Genomic DNA, 19,529 nt, shown 5'->3' with positions numbered 1-19,529 from the left:
TGAGCCAGAACTAAAGACTAGAAATGGTAGAAGGCAAGCAAGAAAAGAGATCTGTTTATTAGCCACAGAAAAACTGGGCCAACATAACCACACTAGAGCACAGCCTGAGAGGGCAAGAGGAAGGGCTGCAGCAGAGAGAAGGAGCACTCCCTTCTCCTGCTGCTGCCTTTGCCGTAATTTCTCCCTGCCACTGATGTCAGAGCAGGTAGGGCACACTGCTAAGTACGCCTCTCACTGTCCCATCTCTAAAAGCTTTCAAGAACCCCAGAAAAGTGAGAAAAGCAAAAGTTTGTACCACAGTTTAAGCCATGCTCACCCGAAAACAAAAATAACTGATAGATTTCCTATTTTTGAAAGCATCTCCAAAAAAAGCAGTAAGAGAAAACAAATTCCATAATGTTACTGGGTCACGTAAGATGTGAAATATTATTCCAAATTTAATAAACTGATTCTAAAATACTGGAAATTATTACAGACTCTATAAATTATAATGCACAAGCTACAACCAATCTATCTGCAGAAAAAGGATTACCTTTTTTAAAAACCCAGAATAATCAAAATTAGTTTTGCTGAATTTCAATAAACCTTTCTCAAGGTTGCTATATCTCTAGTCTTGACTACTCTCAATTGCAAATATATACTTTTGGTTTTTATTGTCTTTGTTAAAAACAAAAACCTTTATGAACCCCAATATACAGAAAAGCATTTACACAACTGGGAGAAAAAGTTCAGGAAAAGAGTTCTATAAATCAATTGAGAAACATTTACTATTTTTAAAGAATTAAGTCAGGACATGAGCTTTTAATACTGATGGCAAACAGATACTCATGGTTCAAAATAAAGCTTGAAGAATTTAAATATCAGTCCTCAACTATATTTGCTGTCAACCCAAGGATCTAATAACCTGTTAAATATTCTAGCTACCTCTGTTCTCATGACTGCATATAAAGTCTGAAACTGTCAAGATTTATTCTCTAACAGACACTTTAGAACAAGAATTTTGTTAAGTTCAATTCCTGGCCAACTCATAAGCTAGCATTTCATTTTGAAATAAAATGTAAGATGTGATTACACATTCATGAAACCAACAAATTCATAGTCTCTTATCTAGAGGTCATTGGCCTAGCAAGTTGTGATTACTATATTACTATATTATATAAATATAATAATTTACTAACATTTAACTATCAATTTACTACCTGGGCACTGTCTAAAACCTAGGATCTAATAGAGAGGGAAGAAGAAAATGGAGGAGACACACACAAGTTTGGGCCTTTTTTGTATCTTCCACGTCTCTACTTAAATTTTTGAACTTACAGAACACTTACAATAACTGGTTTTAATGTCCCTGTCTACTAATTCTAACATCTGTGTCAGTTCTTAATTGGTTTTGATTAAACTGGTTATCTTTTTTTCTTTTGCTTGAGGAAGAGTGGCCCTGAGCTAACATCTATGCCAATCTTCCTCTATTTTGTATGCGAGTCGCCACCTCAGCATGGCTGACAAGTGGTGTAAGTCCACGCCCAGGATTCGAACCCAAAAACCTGGACCACCAAAGCAGAGTGTGCCAAATTTAACCACTATGCCACCGGGCCAGCCCTACTACAAATATTCTTGAGTTTTGTTTTGGGATATAGTTAATTTACTTGGAAACAATTTGATCATTTTGATGCTTGCTTTTATGATTTGTTAAGCAGGTCTGGAGCAGGGCTCAGTTAAGGGCTGATTATACTCCTTACTGAGGGACAACGTTCCTGAGTGCTCCTCCCAATGCCTCTCAACTTATAAGGTTTTCCAGTCTGGCTGTTGGGAACAGGCACTGTGTAGGCTCCGGGCACTGTTAACGAATCCTTTTGGATGTTCTTTTCCCTCTTGCCTCAGGTAGTTTTCCCACATGTATTATCGGTACACTGCTGAACGGTCAAGGGGAACCTTTTGCAGACTTCTGGCATTTTCTCTTTGCAGCTCTCTCCTCTCTGGTACCGTGCCCTGTAAAGCCCAGCTGCCTTGGTCTTCCCAGACTCTCACCTCTGTCTCTTCAACTCAGAGAGTCTGCCAGGCTCTTCTGGGTCTCTCCTCCCTACACCACAGCCTGGAACTTCCTCAAGGCAAAACGCTGAGGCAATCACAGGGCTCACCTCACTTGTTTCCTGTCTATCAAGGATCACTTCTCCTCTTTGCCCTATGTCCAGTGTCTTAAAAAGCCTTATATATTTTGTCTAGTTTTTGGATTTATCAGGTGGGAGAGTAAATCTGGTCCCTGTTGCTCCATCTTGGGCAGAGAAGTCCACTCCCCTTTTTGTGAAAGCATTGCCTGAGGGAAAGTTTTCCTGATCCACTTTCCATTCAGCATCCAAACAGATCTCCACTGCAGAACCTCAGGAGCTAGTTACTGCCTTTCTGCTTATCTACTTTGGATGAGCTGCTTTGGACCACCTCTTTTGGTTCCAGAACCATCTTTACCCTGGAGAATGCCACTGATTTCTTCTGTTCTATTCTCAGTAAAGCCAGGCCCGTGTGCCACCTTCTGCCAAGCCTCCCCACCATCACCATCCCCAACTTTCTGAAATGAAAGTACAGGTCAGACCTATGGTCCACTACCTGCCTAGGTTAGTTCGGACAGTCATTTCTTAAAGTTCAGGAGTTTGGCAGGTTAATCTCTAGAACATCAACTGGTCAAATACTACTCAAGATATGCCATAACGTCTCAAATAAATCTGTTATGCTTTGCCTTAAAGATTTTCTAAACTTAATCTATAGTCCATATTACTAAAAAATAAAACACAAACACAAACAAAAAGAAGAGTATAGTTCCCTAGAATTAGCTGTAACACATATAGCAAAAGGAATAATGACTTTCTCAAAATATGCATGAGCACTAAATCTCATCCACAGAAGCAGTGACCCCCCACTTACAAGAGAGAGTTTCTAAGAGAGAACAATTATGTTTCAAAGTCTAAATGAATCAGTGAAAATGTTTCTAGAGTTTGGTATGCCCCTAAGACAATGTCAAGTTCAACAGAAGACTGTGTTAAAATTATGAGTCATTTATAATTAAGTAGAATTACTAAAATCACACTGTTCTTCAAGATGTAGCTATTTTCAGAGAAATTCTGATGGTATGCTGCATACTGAAGGGGAAAACAAAGGATCCAGAAGTTTGGAAATAAGAAATATTTTAATTAACTTACACACTTATGTCTGATTTTAAGTATAATATAACTAATTATCATGAGAGAATTTCAATAAGCATTCCAAGGAATATTACGGCAGGACTAGAAAGATTAAAAACTTAGAAGGTTGAGATTCTACATTTCTTTTTAGCTCTACTTCTTCAACCTACCCAAATTATCTACTGTTCATGATTCAGGGTCTTTGTACCTATTGTTCCTTCTGCCTCCAAGTGTATAATCCTAGAGCTTTACATGGCTGTCTTCTTATCCGGGTCTTAGTTCTCATGTATCTGCTCAGAAGGGCCTTCCCTGTGCCCCCTAGCCAAAGCTGCCCTCCCCACCTTACCACTATAACATTATCTGGATTTATTTTCTTCAAAGCCAATATAATTATCTGAAATTATCCTTTTTTTTTCATTATACATTTATCATCCTCCCACACCCTGCGACTAAAAATGTAAGCTGACTCCCAAATAGCAAGTCCGTTTTTCTAACTGCTACCTAGACAAATCCACGTGAATGGTTTTAGGTTCCTTATTTTGGCTCATATACTAAATATTAACTCTTCTTACCTGAGGAAAAATACATTTCCTACTGGTTATGAAAACCTATGAAAGGGATACATGAGTTAGACTTGTACAGCTAACTCATCTTCTGAATTATCTGACAACTTAGCCACTGGTATCACTACTTCTGTCTACAGCTATATTCTATCCACTATACAATGTTTTACTATTTATCAAGGCAGTGTCTATTCCTGTCCATAAAAGCTATCAGTAATATCACTTTATATGCAGAAGAAATACTAGAAAAGCTATTTATAGGTATTTTCCCCCTACAACTATAAGTTCCCTATAAGTCACTTTCATTAGATAACCAGCTGAAGAAGGATGTCCTTCAATGCAGAAACATCTATTCAAATCTTTATCAAGGGTAGATAAGAGCTATCAAAATCTTCCCTGGGAGTGTTCTCAAGCTAGATGTTTCCCTCTGCACTTCGAGAATAATGTCACAATAAGCCACAATTACTATCAGGAATGGGTCAGACCCCTCCTTTTGTAGGGGCAAGAATCTATTCTTTGTGCTGGGACTGCCCATCAAATGTATGACAAAATATCATTATCTGCATTCTCAACTACAGATGCACTGGTATCAATATCTGGGACTGATTCAGTTTGTTCCAACTCAAAAGTCAAAAAAGAAGACAAGTTTGGGGTGTCTGCAGACTCTGGCTCTGCTGCTGGCCCCTAAGTAGCCTGATGATTTCATATAACTCAGTCTCCTCCTCAACTCCAGTAACTGCTGTCCTGCCCACTCCACAGGTTACGATGGGAGCTTATTGTAGAGACCATTAGCACTGGAGGTGAGAAACCGTTCCCCACCTCTCTCCATCCCCATCCAGTTGTCTGCCCCAGATTTTGCAGAAAGTTACTGTGCGAGATCAGAATTGGCCACCCCAAATGTGTCTTTTTGGCTTGATTATTTTTAAGAACAAAAGAAAGAAACTTGGACTTCCCCCTAACAGCCTAAAGAACTTAAGATAAAAGGCCCGTCCCTTTATCTTAAATAAAGGACAGGCCATCACCATAGATAACTCTGGGTATGGGTAGACTGGCAGGATCCTTGCTAAGCCCATTCTTATCAAAGTTCTGTCTACCAAATATTTCCTTTTCCATTTCCATGTGAATTGCCTTCCTCCCATCTGGTAAGTTGCTCCATTTTCTGAGGTTTCTCTCATGGATACATTTTACAAAGCTTTGATTTTCTCCTGTTACTCTGTCTCACGTTGATTTAAATCGTAGACCAGCCAGAGGGACCTAGAGGATAGAGGATTTGTTTTCCTCCTCTACACTACAGAGCGTGCACACACACACACACACACACACACACATCATATACCCAACCTTTTGTATCACACATTATTTTCTTCTTCAGAGCAAGAAAAGAAAAATCATTAGTTTAATTTGTAGGGCATCTTGTTAAAAAAGAAGGTTTATTTAAACTCTTCCCTTGTGGATCAGATAATAAAAAGTTTAATTTTTGGTAACAGTATTCGAAAATTTCTCAAATGGTGTTATAAAGAATACCAAGTCACAGAACTTAATATGTAGTACATGCAGATTGGTTCTGTAAGTTGTGAAATGCTGAGTCAAACAAATTTCTTTACTACAGGAATTCTCAGAACCCTTAGTATACTGACATATACTACACAAAGCTCCATGAAGCAAATACAGGATAAAGTGTTTCTGGAACTTAACTGATCAGGGAATGTTTTATCAGTGCTATCTTCTCAGTCTAGTAATCCATGTAAAACACTTCAGGGAATGTTGCAGCTCATAAAAAAATTTCTGAATTCAATTTTTATGTTTATCAAAATAGTACATGTACATTCCTTAAGTCAAATAGTACCCACAAGAGTTTGTTTATGAGGAAGAAGAATAGTTCCTTGCCCCAGCTCTCTCTACCTTTCTGTTCTGCTTTTCATAAGCAGCCACATTCAATTCTTTCAGTTATTTCTTCTGGTATTTACCTCCATTATTTCTAAATATGCCAATACTAATACTTATTCATTTTTTTCTATTTTAAACCTTACTGATTTCCTGCTGTGGAAAATGAGAATTATCTTTCTTAAACTCTTCCTACTCCTCAATACAAACAGGTTTCCTCTCCCCCATCTTCCTAATAAGTTATGTCACAATTCTGGCTTAAACCCATACTCTATGTTTAATTATTACAAAGTTACATAAACATTGCTTATAACTGAGCCATGTACTGTATTACTTCTTTTCTTGTAAAACTGTGTTTCCCCTTAGTGTTAATAGTTGCCTTGTTGGCTTAGTTTTTAAAAACATACTTATCACTAATTCATCATCAAACTCTCCATCAGAGCTTATAAAACTCCTCTTAATATGGTCAAGCATATCAGAAAACCGATTAGCTTCATTTTTTTCCCCTTAAAAACACTGCTCTTGGAATCCTCCAAAAGGTTTCCTGCTTCAGTCTGGATTGCTCTCCAGGCCTGCTACAATTTCTCTTCACCATCATCTTGGGAATTCCCTTTGTTTCCCTCTGAATTGGATGGATCCTCCTAGAGTAATTCACCTCTCTTCTGTGTCAGATCTTCCTTCTTCGTGGGTTACTCCCTTGTTTGTAGAGCACATCCTCCAGCAGTTTCCTGATTAAGTGTGCCCGAGAGCTAAATTTGAGCCCTTGTATGCCTGGAAATGACTATTTCCTCACATGATGAAAATTTTGCTAAGTAAATATACAGTAAAAATCATTTTCTACTTCCAGTGTTGCTGCTGAAAAGTTGAAATTCCTTTCCATTTCTAATCTGTACTATAAAATCTTTCTGAATGCTTTTATGATCTTTATTCCTAGTGTAGTGAAATTTACAAAAATATGTATTGACAATGGATCTTTCTCCACTCATTTTGCCAACTACTTGGTGGGCCCTTTCAAACTCATTCATATTCTTCAGTCTTGAACAATTTTATTTAATAAATTTGTCTCTTCTTTTTCTCTCTCCTTCCTGAATCTCCTAGTAGTCAGACATGGGATTTATGAATTAATTCTCTAATTTTCTTAACATTCTTAGCTTTTCTCAGTCTTTTTGTTCTCTTACATAGAAGCTTAACATTATCTTCCAATGGTTCAGCTGAAGTTTTCTACTTCTGCTATCGTATATTTTATTTCGAATATTTTATTTTATTCCTATGTACTTGCAACACACCTTACCTTTTAAGGTTCCTGGTACCTTCAATTCCTGAGTCTTTCTAGAATTTTGGGGGACACACAGCATGCTTCATGTCTGAGTTCCCCTCTATAGGCTCTTGAGTCTCAGCTTAGGCATCAGCCTTCTCTACTCTGCTAAGTCAGCTACCACTCATCATCCACCTTCTGTCTTCCAAAATGCTGATAACATTTCCTCTTCCAGTCATTTTGTTCTTTTGAATTATAAGTTCAAAAAAGTTCTTTATTATCATTTTAGTAGAGTTTCAGTGAAGATAAGTGATTGTGCTCAATCCATTGTGTTAAACAGAAGCTCTGTGTCAATCAAAACTATTTTGGTTTTATTACACTAGCCTTCATCATGTTGCCAGTTTTGACACCTCAAGATTGAATAGAAGAAACCAAGAAAGAGCTTCAAGTGTAAATAAAACATCTCTGAATAGTAAATATTCTACATGATTTATTATTTAAAACATAGTTTTTGATCAAACTATATCTGACTGAATAAAACTGCTCTACTTTCTCAGTGTTGTCAACTCAAACGAATTATTTATACTACAAGCAATTATTAATCAGCCATATATATGTATACATACATATGTGTGTGTGTAGCTTGACTAAATAAATTGCTTCCAACAGGCTTCTTTGAAAAATATACTTCATTCTTTTATATGGTGAATAAAATATATTAACAGTTTCAAAAAGATTACAGTTTATAAACAGTATTAAGCAATGTTTCATAGTCAGTATTTCCACTATTTGTATTCAGAAAGGCAAGTTAACTAGAATGGAGAATTACCAGTGATTCTGTGAGCTAAATGGGCCTGCTTTTATTTGACCCTTTAAAAAAAAATTCTTTTCTTCCATACCCCTGCAAGACAGTATCATTATCTCTATTTTACAGATAAGAAAGCCAAAGACAGGTCATCTGTAAAAGGTCTTACAGGTAGCAAGTGGCAGAGAAGAAATTCAAGTTTATATCTTCAAGGACGTTTTCACAATAACCAAAATAAATTGTATTTCTGTTAATAATTTTGAATTAAATCAGTAGTAATCATTTCAAGATAAAAATATGACTTCAATTTATATCGCAAGTCTAATATCTTACTAGACAATTAGATGCAAAATACTTTGGCATTTATTGATAAATATTTATTTCATAAAGACGCTAGGAGGAAGTATTAACAAATAAATATCTACATACAAATAATTTTTTCTTTCAAAGTTTTAGAAAGTCAATCAAAGTACAGGTTAATTCAAATTCCTCACCTTTGAAATTTCCCACCAAAACTTAGTTTTAAAAACTGTTATGACATTTACATTAATCTCATGCTAACCTTGAGAAATAGAAAGTACATTTTAGGGCCGGCCCTGTGGCTTAGTGGTTAAGTGCGTGCGCTCCGCTGCTGGCGGCCTGGGTTCGGATCCCGGGCGCGCACTGACGCACTGCTTCTCTGGCCATGCTGAGGCCGCGTCCCACATACAGCAACTAGAAGAATGTGCAGCTATGACATACAACTATCTACTGGGGCTTTGGGGGAAAAATAAATAAAATAAAAATTAAAAAAAAAAAAGAAACATCAATTTAAAAAAAAAAGAAAGTACATTTTATAATTTTTAAAAATTTGGTCTATTAGAGTATGATATATTTACCATTATTTTACTTACAGATTTCAAGCCACTGATTATAAACTGGTTGTCCTAAACTGGCACACTATTTTTTCTTACATATTTCAGAGTAACAAGCACTTATCAACAAATCTGTTTACCACATCTAAGTTTATTAAAATGAAGCAATTTTTTTAGAAGTCTTTCAAGGCTAGTCAAGAAGGTTCTAGACTAAGCAAAGCTTTACAAAAGGATAAGGTATAAAGGAAACTGAATGGCTTAACCAAGAGCACAGGGTTAGTAACCAATGAAGCCAGGACTTGGGTCTTTTGACTTTAAGGACAGTGCTCTCTCTACTACACAATTCTACCTCTAAAAAGACAAATACTCTTGTCATTTCAATTATGTGAAAATATTAAGACTTGTTCAGTACATTTGGGCTTTTACTTAAATTACAGGTGATGCTGTTTTCCAAACATGAAATTAATTTTCATTTTATAACATGTAAATTACAATGCATTAAACTATACCTAAGTCATTGGGTGAGAGTGAAGAAAAGAATGACAAATAAAATTTCATAGTTCCAAATTTTATTACTTTCTTTTCTATCTAATCATCTTAACTTACGAAAACCTGAAATTTAGTTATCAGGTATGTTTCAAATAATCAAACTTCAACATATATGGATAGAAAAACCACAATATTCATATAATTTTTGTGTTCAACTAGCTAAAAAACATAACTGATATTAAAAATATGGAATACTCACCTATTAAGAGTTGTACAAGTAATAATACAAGTCGGCCAGTGCTGGCTACCTGACATAGCACTCACCATGTGCTGAGCACTATTCTAAGTATTTTACTAATTGAATCCTTAAAACAACAGTATAAGGTCCTATTATTATCATCCCCATCTTACAGATGAGGAAACCATGTAACTGCTAGGGTCAGATGACCTGTATGCAAGCTGTCCAACTTCCTGCAAAAATTTCCTTTCAAAATTCTAAGCCTTCCTACAACGTTCTTTGAAATTCTTATTGTATTATAAATAAACTGTTACACAATTAACATCTTCATAACAGAATGTTTGCCAGACCAGCCTAACCATCTCTAACTCTGCAACCTTCTTCTTGAGAGAAAGTTCTTTATCTCCCATGCCCCACGTATCAGTCTGGAATCCCCTGGCTGCTGATACTTACCCACTCATTCACAAGTCTTTCCTGAAACGGTATGGAGATTCCTCAAAGAATTAGAAATAGAGATGCCCTATGACCCAGCCATCCCACTACTGGGAATCTATCCAACAAACCTGAAATCAACAATCCAAAGAGGCTTATGCACCCCTATGTTCACTGCAGCATTATTCACCATAGCCAAGAAGTGGAAGCAACCTAAGTGTCCCTCAACTGATGACTGGATTGAGAAAATGTGGTATATATATATACAATGGAATATTACTCAGCCATAAAAAAAAGACAAAATCGTCCCATTTGCAACAACATAGATGGGCCTGGAGTGTATTATGTTAAGTGAAATAAGCCAGAAAGAGAAAGACAAACACTGTATGATCTCACTCATATGTGGAATATAAACCAACACATGGACAGAGAAAACTGTATTGTGGTTACCAGGGGCAAGGGGGGTGGGGGGTGGGCACAAGGGGTGAAGGGAGTCATATATATGGTGATGGACAAACAAAAATGTACAACCCAAAATTTCACAATGTTAAAAACTATTAAAACATCACTTAAAAAAAAAAAAAAAAAGTCTTTCCTGACAAGGATGCCATTCTTAATGCTGCCAAGATACCCTCCTGTAATCTTATGGCCAAAGGAAATTTATAGAAAGCACCTCCAGAAAAATGCATAAACTTACAAACTTTTGTATACAATTTTATCCACGGTCCCCTGAGAGCTCTTTTGAAGCTCTTCCATTTAGAGCCTGTACGTGACCCAATACTCACCCCCATCCATCTCTCAAAATGTGGTCCCTTAACCGCCCTTATCAGAATCCCCTGGAATCCTTGTCTAAAGCAATACACTTGGAATTAACTTTGGAATTGGACTCCAATGATGGAGTCCAGGGGTCTGCATTTTAAACACTCTCCCCAGGTGATTCTTATGGCTGATTAACATTTAAGACCCATCTCTAGGGACAGATGGACCTGATTCAGAATGTCAGAATACTGAGTTTTCATCTCTAGCCCCCCTTGGCATTATTTTAGAAAACTTTAACACCAGTGTGATAATCCACAATACCTACACATTAGCTTCACTTTTTTACCTCCTGTTTGCCAGTGACCAGCACTTTCTGTCCATGACAGCAATCCACTCCTCCTATTGCCACACCCTAGACCCAGTACTACTCAGTTCATCAATGATCTTTAAATTGACAGTATATTCTGCCCAACCTATCCTCTCTCTCTCTCACCAAAATTGCTCTTCAGCCTCAGCCAGACTCCAATTCCCTGACTTCTGTTTTCTTGCATCTATCAAGCCCCCTTCACTTCCTGCTCTGTGCAGCACAGACAACAGTCAGTCTCAGGCACTCTCACGAGCTACCATGGACCTCCCCACCACGGACTTCAGAGGGACCCATCCTGCACCTCCCAATTCTGCTCAAGATGTTACTGTACAAGTTGGGGTGCTATAGCTAGTTGAGCAAGCTGCTACCCTTAGACTTCTCTTTCATTTCCAGTTCAGGTTAGCCTAATGATGACAATCATTATTATAACTAATACTTAGAGAGCACTTATTGCATTTGGTAACGATTATCTCATTTAATCCTCACAACAACTCTTTGAGGTAGGTACATTAGTACCCTCACTATAAGCTGGAGACATTGAGACTAACAGAGATTAAATAATTTGCCTAAGGTCTCACAGCCAGTATGTGACAAAGTTGAGATTCAAACCCATCAAACCCCTTTCCACAGCCAGGGCTCAGGTTCCTTTTCCTCCTGCTCTGGTAACAAAGGAGAAAAGAAAGAAAAGGAAAAAGCAGCTCAGGCATTTGCCACTTGGAGAAAATGAAGTCAGGTCTCCTACTTCCTTGGAAAGCTTTGCCCGATGCTCTGCTTCCCCCCCACCTTTCATCCTATCCTTTACGTTTTCAGAACTCATCTCCATAAAACGGCAACAGATAGTGGTACCAAAAAAAAAATCATGTTTTGGAAAGCTTATTAATGAGATTTACGTGTTGAAACATTTGTCTTTTTATCAGTCCAAACTTATAAAGAATAGCATGTAAAGTACTGTGGAAAACTTTGAGATTTAAAATGAATATTGTGGCCAATTTTTCAAACTCACCTCTTATTTTTCTTGTAATTTTCCAGTTGTTGGGACTGCGTATGTTTGTATCTTTCTAATTCACACTGTCCACATAAATCCTCCAGATTCAGCAGATGGTTTTCTACCTCCTCAAAACTAGCCTCTAAATGAGCTGAAAGTATATAAGGTCAAAAGAACAAACAAATGTCAAAAATCAGAATCCTTGATCATGGAGAGAAGAAAAAGTGTCCAAAACCTTAAAGTCTAAACTGTTGAGGTTGTTTTGCAGTTATTCAATATTCTTTATTAAACTTTCTTGAAGCAAAATAAAATACACTAACATTAAAATATACTTCAAATTACCTTTTTTGAGTATATTTCTATATTTCAAACATTTTCAAGATATAACTTTCCAAAATACTTTATTAACCAGATGATGAGGAGACAGAGTATTCTGACTAATCTAACATGATATCCTAACGATCACATATACCACACATGAATAGTCATTTTTCAAATAATAATGCAGCAAAATATAATTAACACGAATTATACTGAACATAATTTAATATTTGAGATTTCACGTTACTTTAGCATTTGTTTTGCCTCAGCACATCATATACATAAATCTTCAAGGCACTATAGAGATGTACAAATAGTGGTAAGCACAGGTCACCAGGCCAGTCAGTGGCTGGAGGGCAGAGACTCAGCTCTGCTCACCAGTCTGCTACTCTTGCACTACTCCACTTTGCCTGTAGGCCACAGAGTTTTGCAGCTTTATTGAACATAGAGATCATCTAGTCAAATCCTTCATTTAAGGTTCAAGACCAAAGCCTGCAGAAATTAATCCAGTGTCTTGCCCAAGGTCACCTAGCTAGACAAGGGTAGTGAGGAATCAAAACTGAGTCTCTCTTACACGACAATGATTTCCAACTGAGAAGGTACTAAGTAAACCAAGACTTCACAATTATAGGTGCGAGGCTAGGTTGTTTCCTCAGACAAGAGAAAAGTTTTAGAAGTCAAAGATTATAGAACTCAAACAGCATTGTGGCCATCTACTGAACATTCACCACATGCGCCAGACACTGGAATGCGAAGATGAGAAAGACAGTCCTTGTGCTCAAAGAGCTTAAAGTAGAGGGTAGGTATATTTCAATGACAACACAGCCTAACAGAGCCAGGCATGAGGTGCTGTGAGAAGTCAAGGAGTGGCATCTAACACAATGAGGAAGAGGCTCAGCCAGAGATCTGGCTCTCAAGTATGAAAGTCACAGCCATCCAGTGGGGAAGGGGCAGCAGAGAAGGAGCAGGCGGACTGTGCAGCTTGGTTTCCATTAAACAGCTACAATACAATTACGATGTGTCTAATTCCTCAATTTATCCACTGGATTTTCATATGACTTTCTAAATTAGCTTTTGGAGCCACCTAGGTTAGGAACAAACCCCTCAAATTTCAACTTGCAATTTTAGGTTTATTAACATGCAAATTTTGGCCTGTTTTTAATTAATTTTTGTTTCATAGAAAGATCTATTAAATCCAGAAGCATTCATGTTTTTCTAATATCCTAAATTTTAACTCTACTAAGTACCTATGCTTATAAAAACTCTCTCTTCTATTTGGTAGGGCCTAGGGCTTAAAGACACGGATTTTTTTGGAATATAAAATTTTACTGAAAAACAAAAATGTGATGACAAGTGGTTTAGCATTCCTCTTCAAAGACGTTTTAGGTACTGACTTTTATCATATTGATACATCATTGTAAACCACTGGAAAGTGGAAAAGGCTGGTAATAACACAGCTCATAACAGTTTTGAATCTATCTTTAGGGGCCACATAAAACAGTTAATATATGTGATTACGGAAAGCCTAACATGAAACAATCTGTAAAATCTAAATTTTAATCAATGAAAAATTATATCTAAGATTTTTAACAATGTCATAAATGGTACATAAGAAGTTTATGTGGGGGAAAACAGACAAAACGATGTTATTATGTTAGTTGCTATTTAGAGTATTTTTTGTTATTATACCAAATGGAAAAATGACTGGGAGACTTAGCCTGGGAGCCAGTACTATTGGCCCTGAAGAAGCAATATTCAGCTCATTCTGTTACAACTAGTTTGACAGGGTCTTAAAAGACGATCATAGCTAATAGGATTATTTAAAAGGCTATTTCACTTTGATTAGTGATAAGAACTAGAATAATTAAATTTAATATGTAATCCATTTAACTCTAAGCTACTTGGTTCCATCAGTATCATGTATGTTATCTTCTTTTTTTTTTTTTTAATTTTATTTATTTATTTTTCCCCCAAAGCCCCAGTAGATAGTTGTATGTCATAGCTGCACATCCTTCTAGTTGCTGTATGTGGGACGTGGCCTCAGCATGGCCAGAGAAGCGGTGCGTCGGTGCGTGCCCGGGATCCGAACCCGGGCCACCAGCAGCGGAGCACGTGCACTTAACCGCTAAGCCACGGGGCTGGCCCATGTATGTTATCCTTAGCATATAGGGGACTGGTTAAGAGTAGGGCTTTGAAGTACAAGCTTGGAAACCCAGCTCTGCCCCTCACGGATGAGATGAGCTGAGCTGAGATGAGAAGAGCTGAGCTGAGCTGAGCTGAGATGAGGTACTTCATCAGTGAAAAGAGGGCTCACAATACACATCTTGAAAGGGTTCACTGAAGCAAAGTATGTAAAGTAGCCAACTTAGCACTTGGCAGTAAGTAAATAATTAATGGCTGACTATAAAAAATGCAGAGAAACAATTTTATAAAGACTAGATAAGTTTTGTAAAAATCATTTAAAACCAATAATTCTGCAGACCAGTAATGATCATGTTGTAAACAACAGCTATGGATCTAATAGACCAAAATATGAATAAAATTCTCATTTTTTCTGGCAAACATATATACCTGTAAATGATACTCAAGGCTACATTCTTAGACTTAAGACCCCTTATAAGTGAGGGGGTTTAAATTTCAAATAATTTTTCTAAAAAGAAAATATGTAAAGGGGTCAATAATTACTCTATACTTGAAAACATATATGTTCTTTTTACCTTTTTTATTTTTATTTTTATTTGGACAGATGGCAATTTCCATTTAGTGTCTAGCTCTGTTGGTTGACTGCAGAGCTAATGAGGCCAGGAACTTGAATGAAGTTGATGCCTAGGCAGGCCAATTAATTTCTTACGGAGAAAAATTCTGTTCTAGGTACAAATTGAACTTGCCGCCCTAGCTCACTCTTCTGTTAATAAAACGGAGACTGGGTGAAAACATATGAATTGTTTAGTACCAGTATGGAACTACTAACGAGAAAGAAACAAACCACACATCCTTTTGAATAGGCCAACAGCATCATGTTCTTGTGCTGAATGGCCAATCTAGATTTTAAAATGCTTGGGAGAGTCTGGTCATTTTATTGCTACCACCAAATTCATATTGATGTTCTTCCCTTGAAAAGTTTCAAAGGCTCCCAAATACTTTAAGAATCTAGTCTAACTGCTTACCTTAGCATTCAGGGACCCATTACCCCCTGGCTACAACCTACTTTCCCCATTTCACTACTATGTTCCGTCAGAACCACTCATTACTCCAAGAGTCCTGCCTCCTTGCCTCTGCTTGTCTCTGAGAGGTCCCTGCTTGCCTCCACCGCCCAACTCCAATCTCCCTTTTCAGTCTCAGGTCAGTGCTATCCCTCCCTCCAGCCCTCAGAGCTCTCTTCCTCTTCTGCGCTCTCCTGTGCCTTTGAACCTGACATAGGACTTATATCCTGACTAACATTACACAACTATTTGTGTACTCTCATCTCTCTCAGCAATCAGTAAGGGTCTTAAGGGTAATAACTGTATTTCTGCGTCTTTGTATCCCCTAAAACCTAGTGTGTAGAATTCAATTAAGAATGCTTTCTGGTGACAGAATGAGTCTATCACTCTGAAACATAAATAACACCCAAGAAAGCAAATCTATGACTCATGTTCCTCTAACTCAACTATTAAGAGGTCAGGCTAAATTTTGTAAAAGAATAAATTAAACAAGGGCAGAGAACTTAAAAAATATTAAACAACACAACGGTATTTCATTATTAGTGTGTCAAACCAGGCCCCATTACAGGTGAGTTAAAGCAGTAGGAGCAATGGAAATTTTCCATATTAACTTCCCCCCGTTTTAACTCTTAACAGGCTTGAAATCAGTAATTAAATACAGAAGAATTGTATTAACAAAAATAAATTTTCTTTCCTTTTTATATTAAAAAACTTAAAAAAATCTCTTTAAATAATAACTACAAGCATATATATGATGTGCATTCTGAATATTTTATATTGAATTTCAATGGGCAGAAATTTAACTTCCTTGTCACAACCCGTTCATTTCCCGCTACAAAACGAGTTGTGTATATGAGTAAATTTCGTAACCAAACTTAGAATGCATGTACGTAAAACACTAACATGCCTCCACGGACACAATATACCTTTGCAAGAAGCTCACACCTCACCATTTTGCTCGCTGTAACAACAACATATGTCTCATTTAGTGATCAGTGGAAAAGATAGGTGGAATTTTATTGTGAAAAGCCATTTGGGAATGCCTGACAGCTGTGCAGGAAAGAGCTTCACAAATCTTTGTGAGAAGACGGTCCCAGAGGAAGCGCGATTCTGTTTGGAATTTTTCTTTGTGCCATTTGTTTCAAATACATATTATCTGTAATGTAACCACTGATATGTGAAAGATGGAGTGGCACGCTAAAATTAATAATTTCACACTTAATGAGTACTTTTCTAACAAAAAATAATTAGCCTCAAGGAACAAAGAAATCTTTGACTGCAAACCCACAGGTCACAGAGGCCAGGTACTAAAAGACCACAGGATTCTTCAAATGCTTACGCTACTCTTTCGTGTCATAAGGTAATACGGTAATGATGGTATGGTAATAAGGAACTTTAAGAAGTGCATTAACTTGCAAAAGCCATTATGGAACAAATGAGATCTGCGTAGTATACTAAAAGGTGTCTAAAGAGAGTTAATGTGCCTCTTAAAGGATCTAATCTCAGAAAGTAACCTGGACAATAAGATAATCTAGTTCATGAAACACTGATAGCTGTGACAGTCCCCCGGCTAGATGCTCTCTCAAATTCCGTATACAAAAAAAGCAAAACAATAATGCATCAGGTTAGGTCAGATCAAAAGAAAGCTACAAACTCAGCATATGGCTATCGTTCTCCTACAGCACTTGGTTATCTAAGAATTAACAGAATCTTCTGTTCTAGATGAAGGTAACAGTCTTTTTAAACTAAGTCATATAAAACAAACAAGCAATAGAGAAAATTCAGACAAGCCCTTGACATTTTAAACTTCAGTAAAGGAACAGGATTAGACTACCCTCTAGTGGAAGTTCAAGAGAATTCAACAAATACTTTTCAAACATTTTACCAATTTTATGATATGACTCACGCTGTGGTTATTACACTAAACGAGAAAGTGTATAGAATCCGGATGACAACATTCCATTTTATCCTTACACACAGTCTTTCAATGCACACAATACTACACTGCTCATCTCACCACATTTCATGCTGTGGTTTTTTACATTCTAAACTATTTTGCAGGACAAGCTAAATTGCATAACATTCACCCAAACCCTTCAGTCAAAGAACAATGGTTTTGTAAATCTGTAAAGGCTAGAGAGACTCCCACTGGAATGTCAGCATCCTGATGGCAGGTACCCAGTCTTATTCTCTGCTGTAGCCCCAGAATCTACACACAGCACATGGCACACAGCAGATGTACTAGGCACTGTGCTGAGTGCTTTACATCTGTCATCTCATTCAACCCTCCAACTGTCCTATGGGGCAGGCACTCTCATCCTCATTCTGCAGACAAAGAACTAAAGCTTGGAGCAGTTAAGAACCTGCACGGGTATCACAGTCAGGAAGCTGTGGAATTGAGATTCAAACTCAGATCTGAGAGTCAGTCCATAGCCCTTATTTGCCAGTTCTCGGCATACCTTTAGCATTTCTTTTTTAAATGACAAGCCTTACCAGTAATTATCTCTTAAACCGGCTTTTGTAAGCTGGATGGATCATATCCCATTAAAAAAAAACAACATGAATGGATTATCCATTCTTTCTTAATTCCTGAGGGATCAAGTAATCAGGAGTCATATTTAAGCCATAGGATAACACAACTAAAAGCATCATCAAAGGTCCAAATTGCTCACATCATATAAATCCTTTACTCTTTAATAAGGGAAGACCCTCTAGAGAGCAAAGCAAGACTAAAAGAGTTAAGTAGCCTGGAAAATACAGGGACTGACTGGATATGGTATTAGATCTGACAGGGAAAGCGTAAAAAGTTCAAAGTTTTAAGGGAATCCTGTGACTAAATATAGGTCAGTTACTAGTTTCTTCTAAGTTTTTATTTTTTATTATTACTTGACTATTTAAGCCTTATAATATTATATCAAAATATTTAGGTGATAATAAGAGATATTTTGAGGCTACCAGAAAAATAAGAGTAAATATTTAAAATACTAACTGCTTCTAATATCTAGAATGATGCATAAATTCACTGAAATGAATTCATAAAATACATTAATGATATGAATATACGTTTATACAACCTACCCCACCAAATATTTGGCTTCAAAATATTTTCCTACGGTAAATAATATCAGCACTGACTCCAAGAAGCTTGAGTTACTTATCTAAAAGTCTCACAATTTCAAAACACCTGTCTCTGAGTTCATTCTAGGACAACAAATACTAGGCCTCTGGAATTCCAGTTTTGACTTGCTGTCTTCTATAGTTAGTCATTCATTACTAAGTGTAACTATCAGGCAAATAACAACAATAGATTAAAACACGAAGGTAGCATGTACTTCAAATGCTAATGGTAATTCAGATTGGCAATAAATATAAAAGCCAACCATCTAGATTTTAGAGGTACCTTCTAAACAAACTGAATTAACTCTCCAAAAAGAGCTCAACATAGGTTAGACATAGACTAGGTTAAAAATACAATTCAAATTATTTGGAAGTGACTATCCAGAATAGTATTTCAGAGAATCTTTTTGCTTTAATTTGCCTTTAGTGTTCAATGGTCTCAGATTAGTAAAGAGGGAGATTTCAAATGAGCATTTGGAAAGCCCACTCCACTCATTTAAGAAGTCAAAATGCAGTTTCTAAAGAGAAAGGTCATATGTCATTAAACATCCAGCTTTTTTCCGGATATTAGAATCCTAATTGAGAATGAAAATATTCTCAATTCTATTTTATTCTTTTTAGAAATAAATAGAATATATTTATTTTATAATAATAAAATAAATTTATTATTTTAAGAAAGACTTAGATAAACTGTATTTCCTAAGCAAAATTAACTATGAAAATAATTAGAATTACGGCAAAATGCATTTAATCAGCAGGGTGGTATCAAACAAAGAACATCTATAAACAGAATTTACTCTCAGCTGGAAATAAAAAAGAGACAGGGTTATCATAACAGACTATCTCTGCAAAGAAATATACAACCAATGAAAAGCAAGTAACTCAAAGAGATGCAGGAAGATAAGCTAACAGAAAGTGGCTAAAAAGAAAATTCCGAATATCTTGGAGGGTATTTCCATTGGTTAGTTGTCAAAAGGCTTAAGAAGGATCATTCCTATAACCACAAGAGGGAAAAAAATGCAGAGGGCAACCACAGCTATTTTACATTTCTCCTAAGACCCACAATCTCTTTTCCATGCCCTGC

At 36.8% G+C, this 19,529-nt stretch overlaps 1 protein-coding gene across 2 annotated transcripts in view; it reads right to left on the bottom strand.

The window, feature by feature from the left end:
- DTNBP1 (dystrobrevin binding protein 1) overlaps nt 1–19,529 on the bottom strand; it is a 114,538-nt gene that overhangs the window by 67,318 nt on the left and 27,691 nt on the right. For both annotated transcript variants that reach the window (XM_058555222.1, XM_058555221.1), the window contains exon 6: nt 11,823–11,955. In XM_058555222.1, the coding sequence (XP_058411205.1) occupies nt 11,823–11,955 (133 nt within the window). The remainder of the gene's footprint in view (nt 1–11,822; nt 11,956–19,529) is intronic.

This window comes from Diceros bicornis, chromosome 14 (genome assembly GCF_020826845.1).
Source record: "Diceros bicornis minor isolate mBicDic1 chromosome 14, mDicBic1.mat.cur, whole genome shotgun sequence".
Lineage (NCBI taxonomy): Eukaryota > Metazoa > Chordata > Mammalia > Perissodactyla > Rhinocerotidae > Diceros > Diceros bicornis.
The sequence above is the reverse complement of the archived record's forward strand: the minus strand, read 5'-3'. Positions and strand labels throughout refer to the sequence as shown.